Source organism: Xenopus laevis, chromosome 5L (assembly GCF_017654675.1).
Source record: "Xenopus laevis strain J_2021 chromosome 5L, Xenopus_laevis_v10.1, whole genome shotgun sequence".
Taxonomy (NCBI): domain Eukaryota; kingdom Metazoa; phylum Chordata; class Amphibia; order Anura; family Pipidae; genus Xenopus; species Xenopus laevis.
In genome coordinates, this window is record NC_054379.1 from 69,325,987 (window position 1) to 69,344,216 (window position 18,230).

At 40.7% G+C, this 18,230-nt stretch overlaps 1 protein-coding gene across 2 annotated transcripts in view; it reads left to right on the forward strand.

Annotated features, from left to right (window-relative positions):
• tpd52l1.L (tumor protein D52 like 1 L homeolog) overlaps nt 1-18,230 on the forward strand; it is a 68,478-nt gene that overhangs the window by 29,801 nt on the left and 20,447 nt on the right. For both annotated transcript variants that reach the window (XM_041562243.1, NM_001094260.1), the window contains 1 exon segment: nt 17,944-18,045. In XM_041562243.1, coding sequence (XP_041418177.1) covers nt 17,944-18,045 — 102 coding nt within the window.

Consider the following 18,230-nt stretch of genomic DNA (forward strand, 5'->3'; position numbering starts at 1 on the left):
TGCTCCATCTGTAAAATGTTGTCTTTGTTGAAATGTTCTTGGCTTTTGCATATCCTTTTCTCGGCTAATCAAAGGCCCATATTGAGTTCAGGAGACATTTTTAAAGATATTTAAAACATGTATGAAGCAAACTCTGTATAGACATTTAGCTCGGATTGCTCACCATGCCTCCCAAACCACTTCAGTTAAATATGTGCAGTGCTTTTTTAAAACAAAAGTTGCTAAATCTATGTACTTCAAAAACCATGGCCTTTTATGAATGACCTTCATTCCATTATGAAATACATTAAAAAAAAATAACCATTATCATTCAGTCAGCAGTTTTTACTTACCTATATACAATGTCCATCTTAGAAGATATGTCTCACCGATGTTCTCCACCCAGAAAGTATTTATCTCAAATAGCACCAAAAGACAGCATCACCACTCATATCTGTTACCAAACTAAAATACTAAAAATATTACATGAACATGATTCTCATGATTCTTCAATCATCACATATCATTAGTCTTTTCCTTTCTGATTTTTTTCTTACCTAAAGCAGAATAACAACATTCTTATAATTTTGCAAGTTATTGCAGCCTATATGAAAAAGACCTAAACTTAAATGAAGTATTGGACACAAAGCTAATTTATTTAGAGGCGGATTTGTCATAATTCAAATTTTCGAATTTGAAAAAAAACATCAACATCTTCTTGAATGTGCTCTTATCTAGGAAAAAAATTAGAAACTCAAAAACTTGATCACTTAAAAAAAAACTACAGGAACACAATGAAATCAGATTCTACCCTTTATTTTGAATGAGCTTAAATGATTGCTTAAAGAAGAAGGAAAGCTACAGAGGCAGTTTATTGCCAATATATTAGACACAATAGTGGAAGCTATAACACTATATTTATTTTGTAGAATGCTTTACCATACCAGTGTTTACAGCACTAGAAGCTCACGAGGCATCTTGGAAATCTGAAGTGATTCCACCAGCGATTTGTATTCTAGCCGGCGGAAAGGCAGTATGGGAGATTAATCGCCTGCAGTAGAGGAGATTTGTCACTGGCCTGGCTGGATCTCCCAATCTGCCACCACTCTTACTGGTGTATTTATATAGACCTTTCTACTTACTTTTCTACTTACTTAGTTTTAGCCTTTTCTTCTCCTTTAATATTTGAGATTTCATCTTCCATTGACTTCTACATGAACTTGCCACCTTTTAGATGACAATATCAGTCTCAATTTTTGCCTAAAAATGTTTTTAAATCGCAATGAAACTCAAATTCAATTGCTGATAAATCTGGCCCTTAGATATGTCTGGACTCATCTTGTAGGTAATTCTTAAGGTGAAATGATTGGTCACAAAAAACCTTTTAGCTATGCATGTAAATTTGGCTTCAGATTACCCACTAGGTGCCCTAGGCACTTGCCTAGGGTTAGACTAGTTATAGGGGCCTGGTTCTATTGGATGTGGAAAATTTGTGTGAATTTGGACACAAATGTGATCAGATCACAGATCCAAATCATCTGATTGCTTAGCATCATTCCATGCCTCCTTTCATCTGATGTCCCTGACACTGCTGAGGTGCATATGCACGTGACATCACACATAGGGGCAGCAAACGTTTGGGAAGAATGTGCAGGAATGTATCCAGAAGAGCACACTTTCTTTAGGTCTACCTCTGCTCCTACAACATGCCAGTTCCAATAATACTACCCCAAGAATAGGCTACTACAATACTGATATATTACCTCTCTAATCATCTCATCAGGTGCTTCCCCCAAACACTTCCATTATGAAGATTGTGCAGGTATTTAGCTCATTCTCCTCATTTCTCACACAGTGACACCATTAAACTTTTTTTTAACCCCTTAAAATGTGATATTTAAACTATGTGTTGAGGTAATTTTAAAGAGAAATGTCTGTGTTTTCACAACTTACACTGTGTGCAGGGGTTATTATGAGATCTGGGGGTATTATACATGGAATGGCCACTGCGTTCTATGAGTTCTGGGGTATTGTACATGATATTGCTCCAGGATTTATCCTTCTATGAGTTCTGGGGTATTATACATGAAATTGCATCTGTCCCATCCTGCAAAGTGTTTTGTGAGCATTATAAATATAACTAATATCCATACGTGCATCATTGGCTTTTGTATGAGAATGATAAGGTTCTTGGTTCAGGAAAAGCTAATAGATGCTTTGCTATCTATTTATTCATTGAGAGTGTATCCGTTAAGTGGTTTATCAGAGCATGTCCCAGAAAGGGCGTGGTCCAAAACTAAAATTACAACTAAGATAGATGCTGCCCCTGATATTGCAGTTATAAAGTAACGAAAGGGTCCCCATGTGACTACCCTGCCTAGGGCTCCATTTAGTCTTAACGTGGCTCTGATTTATGTATTAAACTATTCAACAATAGCTTTTATCTGGCTTGTATGGGTAGTAGCCGTGCAAATCTGCACCCGCATTAGTAAACCAGCCCCCATAAGTCCAATTTAATAACACAGCTTTTCAGCTGTATATATGATGATCTATTCAACTTTCTTTTTTGGGAAAAAATATACAGTACTTTGAGATTTGCTCTCTTGAAAATGTGTCTACATTTTCAAATGTAAAATTCTTAAATTGTTTACTTGGAAGCAGCAGAAAAGACACAGATGCCTGAAATGAATAAATGTAAATGACATGAAATCCCAATTTCCATTTGCACATGTCCATAATGCTTTATTAGGCTGAAAAAATAAGCATAAATGATTGGGGCACTACTACAGCTGCTATTCCTCAAATAAGTCCAGATCAGCACTTAAATGAATTCACTAATTAAGTCAGTAAATGGATCACTGGTCATCCAATTACCATAATGTTTCTGTAGACACTATTTGGGAACTAACTCTCATTACACCAAGAAATAGTGTTAGCATTGTTTTCTGATTGCTTCATTAGTTTTTCTGTAACAAGAACCATGAGCTGTAAACAAATGGTAAAATGTGCAGTGTTTATTTTGTTGTGCACAAAAATATATTTTGAAGAATATAATTCTTTCAAATTTGACCCTTGATATTTAGGTCCCAAGAGTAAAGATTTATCAGCAATGTTTTGTAATTTGCTCAGGAAGCCGTAGAAAATCAATAGATGTCATCAACTGCAAATTACAACATATACTGGCAATAGCAAATAGCACACATTTGAGTGTAAACTGCACCCAGTACAAATTGCCACTATGTTAAACAAAGATTTTAGTTTGGTGCATGCCAAATTACACACATTTTGGACTTTTTGTAAACAAAGTCTCATGTACTGCAACATGTATATATTCAACAGCTTGTTCTACAATTTATCATAATCCATTGTTGATGATTTTAAAGAAAGTCTCTTGAAAACTAAACTGAAGCATGGTTAAAACAGGAGAAACACAGTGAACTCTATCCTTTTAAACAGGTCAAGACAGATAGAATTCCAAAACCTCGATACAATGACAATGTCTAGAAACGTATTTTCTTCATGTGACATCATGAAGCATAATAATGAAAAACTAGTACTAACATACACACAAGACCAAAATCATACAATGACAAGCTACAGAAGGATATATATTTTCAGATGATTGTATTGTGTAAGCTTGTGTAAGACTTGGGGGAACCATTTGTGACATCAGTATACCGTGTGCAGATGCAAAATTAGTGCTGGGAGTGATACAGAAGGTTGATCTAAAAATATACTGTGGCCAAATGTTGCCTGTACAACATCTCAATTAAAAACCAAGGGTATTAATATGAAGTGAATACTCTTTTGCTACTGCATAGCCTTTACCTTCTACTTTTCTGTGGAAGCTTTAAAGGGATACTGTCAAGGGATACTATAATTTTTTTTCAAAATTAATCAGTTAAAAGTGCTGATCCAGCAGACTTCTGCACTGAAATCCATTTTTAAAAGAGCAAACAGGTTTTTTTATATTTAATATTGAAATCTGACATGGGGCAGACATATTTCCATTTCCCAGGTGCCCCCAGTCATGTGACTTGTGCTCTGATAAAATTCAGCCACTCTTTACTGCTGCAATGCAAGTAGATTGCACTGCAAGGAGTGATATCAACCTCCCCCCCCACAGCAGCCCATCAGCAGAACAATGGGAAGGTAACCAGATAACAGGTCCCTGGTAGATATAGGAAATCACATGGCCAGGCAAAATGACATGAGATGGCTGCCTACACACCAATAATACAACTGCAAAAATACGTATTGATTCAGGAATTAAATTTTAAATGGTAGAGTGAATTGTTTACAATGCAAACAGTGTAATTTAGAAATAAAAATGACACCATAAAAATCATGACAGAATCATTTTTACTAGTTGAAGAAGTTGGGGGCTGAGTTTAATCTGTCCCTCAGCTGATTAGGCATATTATCCTGCTGGAACAAGTAAGAGCATTTGCTCACTGTTGTCATAAAGTACAGAATTGTCAAGAAAGTTGACATGGTATACTGTTATTTGAGTTTTAAATCATGGGAATGGCTTAAATATTCAGTTGTCATAATTAGAAAGGGTGTTAATCAGCTAGCCAATAAAAGGTATCATCTAACCTCACATTTTCTCCAAGGAAGCAGAAAGGGTTGTACAAGTTGTTCTGCTTAACTTCTCTAACTAACCCTCTTCATTTTACCAAAGAAGATGGAAGAGCCATTTTCTAGCATTGCAGCTTTGAATGCACACTATTTTAGTGACACGGGCATGGCAGACTTGTGGGTGGCTTGAGAGACACTTTCCCTAGTAGCACAGAAACACACTCTTTATATAGAAGCACAGCAACATATTTGCTCTGCTTATTATACCACCATTCGCACCATAATGATATAAATTTTCTTTGCAGTCTAGGCCCGAGCTGAAGAAAATAATACAAGAAGAGTAATTTCATATTCTACAGCTATCCCTTTGTATATATTTGTATACATTTCTCATGATGTTATTTGGCATTTGTGCCTTTAGCTGGTAGACTGAATACAATGGAATATATAGAATGTGCCATTTAGAGCATAATGCCTAATAAACTTGCTTGTATGTCTTGTCCTAAATTGTCAAAATGCATTAGTATTTCAGCCCCATTCTAGGCTGAAATCACCAAATGCCAAAAAAAACCTCCTGAAAAAACAGAATTGTTGGCTTTCAGTATTTAATTGATATGCATGTGGTCTATGAGTGAGCTGTATATAACTATATATAGAGAGAGAGAGAGAGAGAGAGAAAGCGAGAGCTATAAATAACTGGTGCAATATCCTATTGTAAAATATAGGAATATTACAAGGTACAAGGAGTTCCATGACTATATCAAGCTTTTATACAGGTCATGGAACTCCGCACCCCTTGACACACCCCTTGACATTTGTCACTGGGCACCATATATATAGTATAGTAGTATATATTAGTATATGTTTAGTATATATTAGTATATGTTTCTATTTTATTAACTACTTGCTTTGACACTGACAATGTGGGCCTGCAGCAATACTTGTTTGTGACTTTATGGAACTTTTTGTTCAGAATTCTTAAGCCAAGCTTAAGACTAGGGATGTAGCGAACGTCGGAAAAAATGTTCGCGAACATATTCGCGAACTTGCGTCAAAAATGCGAACGGTTCGCGAACGTCGCGAACCCCATAGACTTCAATGGGAAGGCGAATTTTAAAAGCTAGAAAAGACATTTCTGGCCAGAAAAATGATTTTAAAGTTGTTTAAAGGGTGCAACGACCTGGACAGTGGCATGCCAGAGGGGGATCAAGGGCAAAAATGTATCTGAAAAATACATTGTTGACACAGCGCTGCGTTTTGTGCTGTAAAGGGCAGAAATCACACTACATTTCTAAACTTGTGTAATAAACTGCTTTAAAACGTCCGGCGTCTACATGCCAATCAAGTCGTGTAAAGGTTACAGCCTGTTCACACGCAAAGACAAAACGCGGCGCTTACTGCAACGCAAAAAAAACGCAAAGAGCTTTCATGAATGATACCGTCAAGTGAGCAAATAATAGTTTTTAATTACTAGTTGCTTGTCACCTCCAGGATGTTCGTCCTGTTGGTGGCAATATTTCTGTAGTGGTGTGTTTAGCAGTCACCGTGCTTGTGCGCACGTGCACGGTCAGGCAGAGGTAATTCAATGTACTGTGAAGTGAACCAAAAAACACTGATTCTGCAGTGTGGGCCCAGTTTTGGTCTACTTTATTGATCACCTGCGGTGACCATAAAAGATGCGATTTTGCCACTGTTGCAGAACCCTGAAAAATTAGGCATGTGTACTTTCCTGAAAAATTATGTTTTTTTTGTCGCAGCCACTGAAGCACAGAGGCCAGAAAAAATATGCCATATGAATGCTAAAAATATAATTTTTTTTTGTCGCAGCCACTGAAGCACAGAGGCCAGAAAAAATATGCCATATAAATGCTGAAAATATGAATTTTTTTTGTCGCAGCCACTGAAGCACAGAGGCCAGAAAAAATATGCCATATAAATGCTGAAAATATGAATTTTTTTTGTCGCTGCCACTGAAGCACAGAGGCCAGAAAAAATATGCCATATAAATGCTGAAAATATGAATTTTTTTTGTCGCAGCCACTGAAGCACAGAGGCCAGAAAAATATGCCATATAAATGCTGAAAATATGAATTTTTTTTGTCGCAGCCACTGAAGCACAGAGGCCAGAAAAAATATGCCATATAAATGCTGAAAATATGAATTTTTTTTGTCGCAGCCACTGAAGCACAGAGGCCAGAAAAAATATGCCCATATAAATGCTGAAAATATGAATTTTTTTTGGTCGCAGCCACTGAAGCACAGAGGCCAGAAAAAATATGGCATATAAATGCTGAAAATATGAATTTTTTTTGTCGCAGCCACTGAAGCACAGAGGCCAGAAAAAATATGCCATATGAATGCTAAAAATATGATTTTTTTTTGTCGCAGCCACTGAAGCACAGAGGCCAGAGGTCAGAAAAAATATGCCATATGAATGCTAAAAATATGAATTTTTTTTGTCGCAGCCACTGAAGCACAGAGGCCAGAAAAAATATGCCATATAAATGCTGAAAATATGAATTTTTTTGTCGCAGCCACTGAAGCACAGAGGCCAGAAAAAATGTGCCATATAAATGCTGAAAATATGAATTTTTTTTGTCGCAGCCACTGAAGCACAGAGGCCAGAAAAAATATGCCATATGAATGCTAAAAATATGAATTTTTTTTGTCGCAGCCACTGAAGCACAGAGGCCAGAAAAAATATGCCATATAAATGCTGAAAATATGAATTTTTTTTGTCGCAGCCACTGAAGCACAGAGGCCAGAAAAACTCAGGATTTACCTGTCCAAAAAGTTTTGATTGAAATGAAACCAGTAGGGTTTGCACCCTAGTTTGTAACGGTGGCGGAGGGAGGAGGACGCTAAAGGACAGCTGTGTGTGGAGTCATGCGGCGTGCAGAGAAGGACAGCTGCATGGGGAGTCAGAACAAGTCTTCCGGCGTGCAGTAACCCTCCGAGATCCATGCCTCGTTCATTTTAATAAAGGTCAGGTAATCCACACTTTTGTGACCTAGGCGAGTTCTCTTCTCAGTTACAATCCCTCCTGCTGCACTGAAGGTCCTTTCTGAGAGGACACTTGAGGCGGGGCAAGACAAGAGGTTCATGACAAATTGTGACAGCTCTGGCCACAGATCAAGCCTGCGCACCCAGTAGTCCAGGGGTTCATCGCTCCTCAGAGTGTCGATATCTGCAGTTAATGCCAGGTAGTCCGCTACCTGCCGGTCGAGGCGTTCTTTGAGGGTGGATCCCGAAGGGTTCTGGCGCTGCCTTGGACTGAAAAACCTTTGCATGTCTGACGTTACAGAGTGGCCAAAGTGCATTGTCCTTGCAGGTGCGCTCGTGGCAGGATTACTGGCACCTCTGCCCCTGGAATGTTGATGAGTTCCTGAAGTGACATCACCCTTAAAAGCATTGTACAACATGTTTTGCAGGCTGGTTTGTAAATGCAGCATCCTTTCGGACTTGTGGTACGTTGGTAACATTTCTGCCACTTTATGCTTGTACCGAGGGTCTAGTAGCGTTGCGACCCAGTACAGGTCCTTCTCCTTAAGCCTCTTGATACGGGGGTCCTTCAACAGGCATGACAGCATGAAAGACCCCATTCTCACAAGGTTGGATGCAGAGGTATCCATCTCCGCTTCCTCGTTATCAAGGACTATATCATCCACGGTCTCCTCCCCCCAGCCACGTACAAGACCAGGGGTCCCCAAAAGGTCACCACAAGCCCCCTGGGAAGCCTGCTCCTGTTGGTCCTCCTCCTCCACAAAGCCACCTTCCTCCTCTGACTCCACTTCTGACACCTCTCCCTGCATTGCAGCAGGTGCCTGGGCTCGTTCTGGTGATTCCGATTAGAAATCGTGCGCTTCCTGCTCCTCGTCACGCTGGTCTACAGCCTCATCTGTCACTCGTCGCACGGCATGCTCCAGGAAGAAAGCAAAGGGTATTAGGTCGCTGATGGTGCCTTCGGTGCGACTGACCATGTTTGTAACCTCTTCAAAAGGGCGCATGAGCCTGCAGGCATCGCGCATAAGCACCCAGTAACGGGGGAAAAAAATCCCCAGCTCTGCAGATCCAGTCCTACCACCCAGTTTCAAACAGGTATTCATTGACGGCTCTTTGTTGTTGCAGCAGACGTTCCAACATGAGGAGCGTTGAATTCCAGCGAGTCTGGCTGTCACAAATTAAACGCCTGACTGGCATGTTGTACCGCTGCTGAATGTCAGCAAGGCGTGCCATGGCTGTGTAGGAACGTCTGAAATGGGCCGACACCTTCCTGGACTGCCTGAGAATGTCCTGGAATCCTGGGTACTTCGAGACAAAACGTTGGACTATTAAATTCAGAACATGTGCCATGCAGGGCACATGTGTTAAATTGCCCAGTCTCAGTGCTGCCAACAGATTGCTTCCGTTGTCACACACCACTTTTCCGATCTTCAGTTGGTGTGGGGTCAGCCACCGATCGGCCTATGACTGCAGAGATGACAGGAGTACAGATCCGGTATGGTTTCTGCTTTCCAGGCACGTCATCCCCAAGACAGCATGACAACGGCGTACCTGGCATGTCGAATAGCCTAGGGTGAGCTGGGGGTGCACAGGTGTGGAGGAGGAGGACCCAGCAGCAGAGGAGGAGGAAGCAGAGGAAGAAGACGAGGTAGAGAGCGAAGGAGGAGTAGAGGTGGTGGCAGAACCGCGTGCAATCCGTGGCGGTGACACCAAACTCCACTGTTGTTGTTGAGCCACGCATTCCCTGCTTCCCAGCCATAAGCAAGTTCACCCAGTGGGCAGTGTAGGTGACATACCTGCCCTGACCATGCTTGGAGGACCATGCGTCAGTAGTCATATGGACCTTTGCCCCAACACTAAGTGACAGAGATGCGGTGACTTGGCTCTGCACATGGTGGTACAGGTGTGGTATTCCCTTCTTGGTGAAAAAATTGCGGCTGGGTACCTTCCACTGCGGTGTCCCAATTGCTACAAATTTGCGGAAGGCCTCAGAGTCCACCAGCTGGTATGGTAAAAGCTGGCGGGCTAAGAGTGCAGACAAGCCAGCTGTCAGACGCCGGGCAAGGGGGTGACTCGCAGACATTAGCTTCTTACGCTCAAACATGGCCCTCGCAGAAACTTGGCTGGGGGCAGATGACTGGGAACTGGTGGTCAAGGTGGAAGGCGGAGTGGAGGGTGGTTCAGACGGGTCAAGGACAGCAGAGGTAGAGCAGTAAGATGCTGGACCAGAAGGAGGGTGGCTTTTAGTTTGTCTGCTGCCTTTGAGGTGTTGCTCCCATAGTGCTTTGTGCTTGCCGTTCATGTGCCTTCGCATAGAAGTTGTACCTATGTGGGTGTTGGGCTTCCCAAGACTCAGTTTCTGACTGCACTCATTGCAAATTACAACGCTTTTGTCAGAGGCACACACATTAAAAAAATCCCACACTGCTGAGCTTTTTGAAGCTGGCAATCTGGCGGTAACAGTAGAAGTTGGCGGCAATGGCGGGTGCGTTGGCCGGCTGACCACAGGTGCCGATACATGTTGTTGCCCTACTGTTCCCTGCAAGCTGTCCTCCCTGCTTCTTCTAAGTCTTATTCTCCTCCTGGCTCTCTGACTCTCCGTCTCTCCATCTGAACTATCCTCCTCTTGCTCTCTTCTACTGGGCACCCACAAAACATCAATCTCCTCATCATCATTCTCCTCAGATGCATCAATTTCTTCTAACAGCTCACAGAAGGAAGCAGCAGCGGGGACCTCCTCATCACTCATTATGTCCATCTCTGTTGTGTTGTCTGCCAGAATTATATCTGGTGTAACGTCCTCATCTCCTTCATCTTCTGCCAATAATGGTTGCGCATCACTCAGTTCAAGAAACTCATGTGTAAATAACTCCTCTGACTCCAGTGAAGATGGGGCGCCGGTGGTGGAGGAAGTGTTACGTGGGGTGCCCATAGCAGAGGAGGATGAGGATGTTGTGGCAAAGTTAGAAACGGTAGAGGATGGGGTGTGCTGTGTAAGCCAGTCAACTACCTCTTCAGCATTTTGGGAGTTCAGGGTAATTGCCTTTGTAAAACTGGGCAATTTCCTAGGGACACAGGATAGCAAAGCAGCACGGCCCCTAGTGCCTCTGCGTGGCGGCCTGCCTTTGCCTGGCATTTAAAACAACAACAACAACTCAGGTGGTGTTTCTGAAGACGGTATTATTATTGATATTTAGACAGAATGTGAACAAGCTCACACAGCTAGGCGGCAGTTGTTTGAAGAACACACTGGGCAAACAATGTCTGCAAGGTCAACATATACACTACAGCAGTGGATACGGAATATATTATTGCTGCTTGGAAAACGTCACTCAGGTGGTGTTTCTGGAGACGGTATTATTATTGATATTTAGACAGAATGTGAACAAGCTCACACAGCTAGGTGGCAGTTGTTTGAAGAACACACTGGGCAAACAATGCCTGCAAGTGCACTACTATTGGTGCACTACTATGAAGAACAGCAAACAGCACTGGACACGTTAAAGAACAGTAAGATAAGTAAAATAAAAAAATATATATATATATATTAAAAAAAAAATTACTCTGGTTGGTGCTGAACTACTAGGAGCAGCACACCAGTCCCACTCCCCAACACAGCTAGACTAATAGCACTGGGCTCTTATAGTAGCAAAGTAAAAAAACAAAAAAGAAAATAAAAGCAGTCCTTACAAGGACTATTGGGTTACAGGCAGCAGTCAACAGATGAGAGATCAGCAGCAGGACAGCTGCCCACAGCAGTTACATACAGAGCACTGCAGTAGAAGGTAGATTACTAGCCAGCAAAGCTACCTAACCTAAAATGTCCCTCAAATCCCTGCAGAGTTCTGTCCCTACAATACAGAGCAGTATCAAGTAGATTACTAGCCAGCAAAGTTACTATCAACTATCCCTCAAATCACTCAACAGCTCTCTCCCTACACTAGCTCTTCCAAGCACACACAGGCAGAATGAAAAAACGCTGCAGGGCTTCAGTTTATGTATGGAAGGGGAGTGGTCCAGGGGGTGTGGGGGTGGTCCAGGAGGGAGAGCTTCCTGATTGGCTTCCATGTATCTGCTGGTCTGGGGTGAGAGGTCAAAAATAAGCGCCAGCTAAGGCGAACCCAAATTGGCGAACGTCGCGCGACGTTCGCGAACATTCGGCGGACGCGAACAGTCGATGTTTGTGCGAATTAGTTCGCGGGCGAACAGTCCGCGACATCCCTACTTAAGACATGAACCAGGTAAAATTCAGATTTGTCCCTATGGTGTAAGATGGGTTGATACTACAGTAACAAGAAATATACATATTTTACTTGAAAGTTTCCATGTCTTCAAACTAGGATTTACTCTTTGCCCTCAGAAGTATATAATGGTAATTGTAAATTATGAATAAGCAACAGGTAGAAGGCACATTTTGCATCTCTGGGGAGACCTTGACAACTGTTAATATGGGGGGACATTTTCTGATCTTAGTTTTGTCAAAACAAATGTTTCTCGTTATATATTTATCTTCTTAAAATGTTTCAAATAATGTAGTAGTGAGCTTTATAACCTGGCATTGTATATTTTGGAACAACAAAGATATAACATAGATTTATGCAGGGCCTTGTGAACCTGTCTATTTGTCTATCTGTCATCTATCTATCCTGTATAACATTTCCTGCAACTAGTTCATTTTTAGGTTTTTGCTTCCTTCTAGCTTCCACCAACCCCAGCAGCCAAAAATCATTTTCTCTTTAATGCTACAATTCTAAAGTTGTCACTTTTTTGTACGTATTTTCTCATTCAAACACTCTCTTATTCATCTTCAAAACTGTCATTCCACTGGCTGCTGACTAGGGTATATTGGAGCATAGAAACCAGATAGCTGCTGAAATTCCAAGCTGAAGAGAGGCTGAACAAAAAGCTAAATAAATGAAAAACCACATAATAAATAAATAAGGCCAGTTGCAGACTGTTTCAGAATATCAATGTTTTCACATCATACAAAAAGTTAATCCAAAAGGAGAACTACAACATTAATAAATATTCGGTAATAATAATGAAAACATGGATTTAGTAATAAAAAAAAACGAACCACATTAGGCAAGTGATTATGAAATATTCCAGTCTCACCCATGTCAATGATATGAGTTAGAATGAGATGAGTTTTATATATTTTAGGCATTCCATTGCTTGTTTACACAACACGCTTTTAAATAAACTGCTTAGAATGAGAACACAAAGAGGCAAGACGCCATAGACGCACAGATATATCCTTATGTCCGACAAACAATCTTGCGCTGCAATCATCTGACCTACAACTAACCATTCAGATTAAATAAAGTAGTAAAAAAACAAATCAGATGGTGTTCTGGCCATGACAGCAATCGTAGAAAAGTTATATCTGACAAATTCTAGTGACAGTCACCCATTGATATCCTCAGATAGGCAATACATGCAGAGATATTATCGTTAGCTTATAGAAATCTTTTAACCTGTCCTATCGACTAAACAACCAATTGACATGGCACAAAAAATGTCAGGATGATCCACACACGGTCCGAAAATCCTACTAAACGAAGATTCCTTCCACTTTATCTTTGTGTCTATGGCCAGCTTTACTCTTACACTTACTAAATTATCATCAATGGGTGGTGACTAGCCTTCAGCATTTCAAAACTCCTGGTACAGACCAACAGACCACCTAGCATAAGTGTAGGCATTTGTCAAGGTGATTTTATTTTTGGTGGGATAAATAAGGTTGTGTCACATTACAGTCATATTGATAATACTTTTTTTACTGTTTAAAAAGATCCGCATCTAATATTACATTATTACTCATATGCAGCCCTTATAAAAACCAGCTTTCCAAACCCTCACTCTCAATAAATATAATACTGTTAGAAATAATTCAGCTGCATTCTTCTGTGTGATGGAAACTTGACATCGATTTGATAAAGAACATCAGTTCCTGACGATTAGATGATTTATATCAAGCAGATAGTCTAAATGCTCATATTTTCTGCATTTTGCTTTGAGAAGCTATTTTTTTCTGATATCAACTAGGTTGATAAGTTTTGCGACTAAACAGCAAGTGTGGGAGCTGCTAAGCGAGTGTTTTATGTGAATTAAGGGCCAGATTTATCATCAAAGTCAAAAGAATTAGAATTTTCAAGTTTATTTTAGTGTAATTTGACTAGGGAATAGTTTTTAAAAAAAATTGAATTTTGAAATTTATCATATACTGGCTCTTTAAGAATTCAAAAATTCCCCAACTTAAACCTGCAAAATTGCTGTTTTTACAAACTCCCATGAACTCAAAATTCGGCCCTTGATAAATCTTCCCCTTAGCATTTAGCAGCATTAAAAACCTAAAGGCATTTAAAATGTAGAAAGGCGTTTTTGAGGAATTGCACTTGCACTGTAAGAACCCAGTTAAAATATGGGTACAAATGGGTTTACAGGTGGTGGAGCAGCAGTTCCATGCAGTAGTTTGTGTGAGAGATGCAGGTGGGTTTTCATCTTGGAATCTGAACTGCAGACTCTGGGGGGAACTTACAGTGCTGAGGGGGCAGCAAAAGTGGGGAAGGAAAGTAGGCTTGCAGAGCAACCACTGGCAGGGGCCAGTGTAGTGGGGGTGGAGGCTAATGAGGTTTGTGACAGTCAAGAGGGGAAGTATGGGAATGGAAGGGTAGGGGGGCTGTTCCAAAGCAACATATTCACCATTTTGGGTGAAGATGCTGGGAAGGACAGCTCTGAATTGGCGTGTATGGAGCAGACTGACGCTTACAGCACCCTGACGGGCAGCGGCTCTAATATGGGAGGTGGGGGACTCCTGTATTCAAATAGAAAAGGCTGCTAGTTTGGGGAAAGTAATAATAATGGGGGATTTTAATTAACCATATATTGACTGCAGCAAGGAAGGAAAGGCAGGTTTTAGTTATAGGGGATTCAGTTATTATTCATGCAAACGTCTGCTATTTGTCTGGTGTTCGGCATGCGGTGTAACAAATGGACAGATTATTGGGTAGGGCTGGAGAAGGTTCAGCAGTCTTGTTACACATAGGTACAAAGTTAGAGGAGGGGGGGGGGAGTCCTCAAGAATGATTTTAACAAACTAGGTTAAAAGTTAAGGGCGAGGACTTCCAAAGATATTACCTGTGCCATGAGCAACATGAAGAAGACAGTGGGAGCCTAATTTGTGGCTGAGAGATTGGTGTAGGGAGGAGGGCTTTGGGTTTGTGGAGAACTGGGATGATTTCTTAATTGGCTACAGACTCTTTGCCAGGGATGGGCTGTACCTCAATGAGGATGGTGCAGCTGCTTTGGGGGAGAAGATTGCTAGATTGTTGGAGGAGATTTTAAACTAGGTGGATGAGGGTGCAGTAAAGGATTCTCTGAAGATAGGTTAGATGAGGTAATGAGCATAGGAAGGGAAAATGCGGGAATATATTTGGTTGGGGGTACTGTTAAGGACAGGGAGTAACACAAAATTCTCACTCTAGTTCCAGTATTAAATGTATGTTTTCAAATGCAAGAAGTCGGAATAATAAATTGGGAGAGCTGGAGTTGCTGGAGCTGGAAGGAAAATATGATGTGATTGGTGTTGTCAAAACATGCCTAAATGAGTCACATGACATGAAGGAGGAGGTGATGTTATAAAATGAGAGTACTCAAGCCTTGTGGGTGGAGCTCTTCACTGATTAATTTTATGGCACAGGTTGTTGAGGAGCCAAAAAATGCAATACTGGATCTAGGTCTGGATCTAGACTCTATTTCTGATGATTTCTGACCCATTTTCATCTGGTATGGTACCTATGGATTAGAGGAAAGATGATCTAATTCCTATATTTAAAAAGGGATTATGATCTCAGACTGGTAATTATAGGCCAGTATGTTTGACATCCGTGGTGGGAAAATTATTTGAAGGCCTGTTAAGGGATCACATTCAAAATTTTGTCCTAGTGAATGACTGCTTTCTAAGGGCTGTTGGGCTTAATGAAGTCGTATGCACATGGATAGGAAGCTTTCTACAGCAACAGGTACAGAGGGTGGTTGTTAATGGTGTAATCTCTACTTGGAGTCAGGGTTCTATATTGGGCCCACTTTTATTTAACTTGTTCATTAATGATTTAGGGGAAGGTATTGTACGTAATGTATCAGTGTTTGCGGATGACACAAAACTATGCAGCCCAGGGTCAGACTGGGCCGGTGGGATGCTGGAAAAAGAGCCCTGCCGGCCCAGACCAGTATGCACGTGGGGGGTGTTGGCAGCAGCGACACAGAGTTGTTTGCAGCTGGGGGGCCTGGGGGATGGTGTGGTAGATCAACCCAGTCCAACAGTGATGCAGCCCAAATAATTCCATTCAGGATGTCACATTCTTGCAGCAGGATCTTGACAACTGGCAATCTGGGCTGCAAAGTGGCAGATGAGATTCAATGTTGATAAATGTCATGCATCTGGGATGTAAAAATATGCAAGCCAATTATACCCTTAATGGGACTGCACTAGGCAAACCCATAATGGAAAAGGACATTGTAGTTCTTGTAGATATTAAGCATGGCTGTAGCAAGCAATGCCAGCAGCATCATGGGCAAAAAAGGTCTTGAGCTGTATTAAAAGGAGCATAGATTCACGGGTGGAGGGGGTTTTTCTTCTACTGTACAGAGTACTGGTAAGGCCCCATCTAGGATATGCCGTGCAGTTTTGGTTCCAGCGCTCAAACAGGACATTATTGAATTAGAGAGGCTCCAGAGAAGGGCAACTAAACTAGTAAAAGATATGAAAAATTTCAGCTACCAGGAAAAAATGACCAAGTTGGGGTTGTTCATGCTGGAGAAGAGGCACTTAAGGAGGATAAGATAACTATGTATAAATATATAAGGGTATCGTACAATAACCTATCTAATGCTTTATTTACCAGTAGGTCCTTCCAGCTGACAAGAGGGCACCCATTCCTATTAGAAGAAAAGAGGTTCCAGCTAAATATTCGGAAGAGATTTTTTATAGTGAGAGCTATGAAGATGTGGAATTCTCTGCCTGAATCAGTTGTACAGACTGATATATTAGATAGCTTTAAGAAGGGGTTGGATGGCTGTTTAGCAAATCAGGCAATACAGGGCTATTAAAGATAGCTCACAGTACAAGTCAGGAATTGTTCACCCTCTGAGGCAAATTGTAGATTCTTTGAATGGGGGTTTTGCCTTTCTCTGGATCAACTAGCAGTTAGGCAGGTTATATATAGACTTAAAAGGTTGAACTTGATAGAAGTGTCTTTTTTTCAGCCTAAATTACTATGTTACTATGTTGAATTAAAGTAATACCACTGCAAGGCTCTGTAAAAATATATCTCATAAAACATGCCACATGTAAAACATTCTTTCATGTAAATGATGCCTTTTTAAAAATGTGCCTTTTTATTAGTATGTGCCAGATTATAATCATCCTATATAGAAAACCTTTTACTTTTTAATACTATGGGCAACTGGCTTGTATGAGGTACTGTGCTTAGACAGAACCCGAGGACCCACATTCATGCTAGCTTACATCAAACAGTAAAGTGACAAAGCTGCGCATTTTACTCTTCCACTTCTTCAAGCTACAGTTAGAACCCACATAATTTACTGTTAGGTAATCAGTGAAGGAACACACAAAACATCACAAAACAGTGGCACAAGGAAAAAGATGTAAAAGGGCAATATTTACTGCAATTCTTTGCAAGGTTGTCTATAAATTATCTGTTAGACACCCTGGATAGCTTTTTAGCAAGTGAGGGAATACAGGGTTATGGGAGATAGCTCATAGTACAAGTTGATCCAGGGACTAGTCCGATTGCCATTTTGGAGTCAGGATGGAATTTTTTCCCCCTCTGAGGCAAATTGGTGAGGCTTCAGATGGGTTTTTTGCCTTCCTCTGGATCAACTGGCAGTTAGGCAGATTTAGAAAAAAAAGGTGTCTTTTTTCAACCTTACTTACTATGTTACTATAAGAAAAACAATCCATAAGCCGAGCAGAGTTCATGTTTTTGAATGCTAATAATCATCATTATTCTGTAGCAATGACCCTCATCAGTGATGTTTAAAGGATCGGCCAGGGTCATCACATTTTGACAAGAGTAATTAATAGCAAATAACCTTGTTCTTAGACTAATATAAAAATCAACTGCTGTATGAATATATTAACCTTCTTAAACAATGTTTTCTCATCCCTTATTTACAGTATATAGTACAACTATGTTTCGAAATTATTTTAGGTGGACATTGAATATGCTTTCTCTGTAGGAATATATTAACCTTCTTAAACAATGGTTTCTCGATCCTTATTTACAGTATGTAGTACAACAATGTTTTGAAATTATTTTAGGTGGACAGTGAATATGCTTTCTCTTTGAATTTTAGGTATAAGAAAACCCAGGAAACACTAAGCCAAGCTGGACTAAAAGCAACAGCCGCTATAACTAATGTGGGAAGTGCAATTGGGAAGAAGCTGGGTGATATGAGGTACTGCTATTTATTTAACATTACCAGCACTGCAATTACTTGTATTGCTTAGGACAGGGATGCACACAACTCAAACTTCAAGGTTTGTATATAAAATGTCAATTAATAGATGACTTCAGGGCCCTTGGTGTACTGTGTTCATAAGGTTTTTAAAGGGGACCCTTCACCCAAACAAAATTATCCAA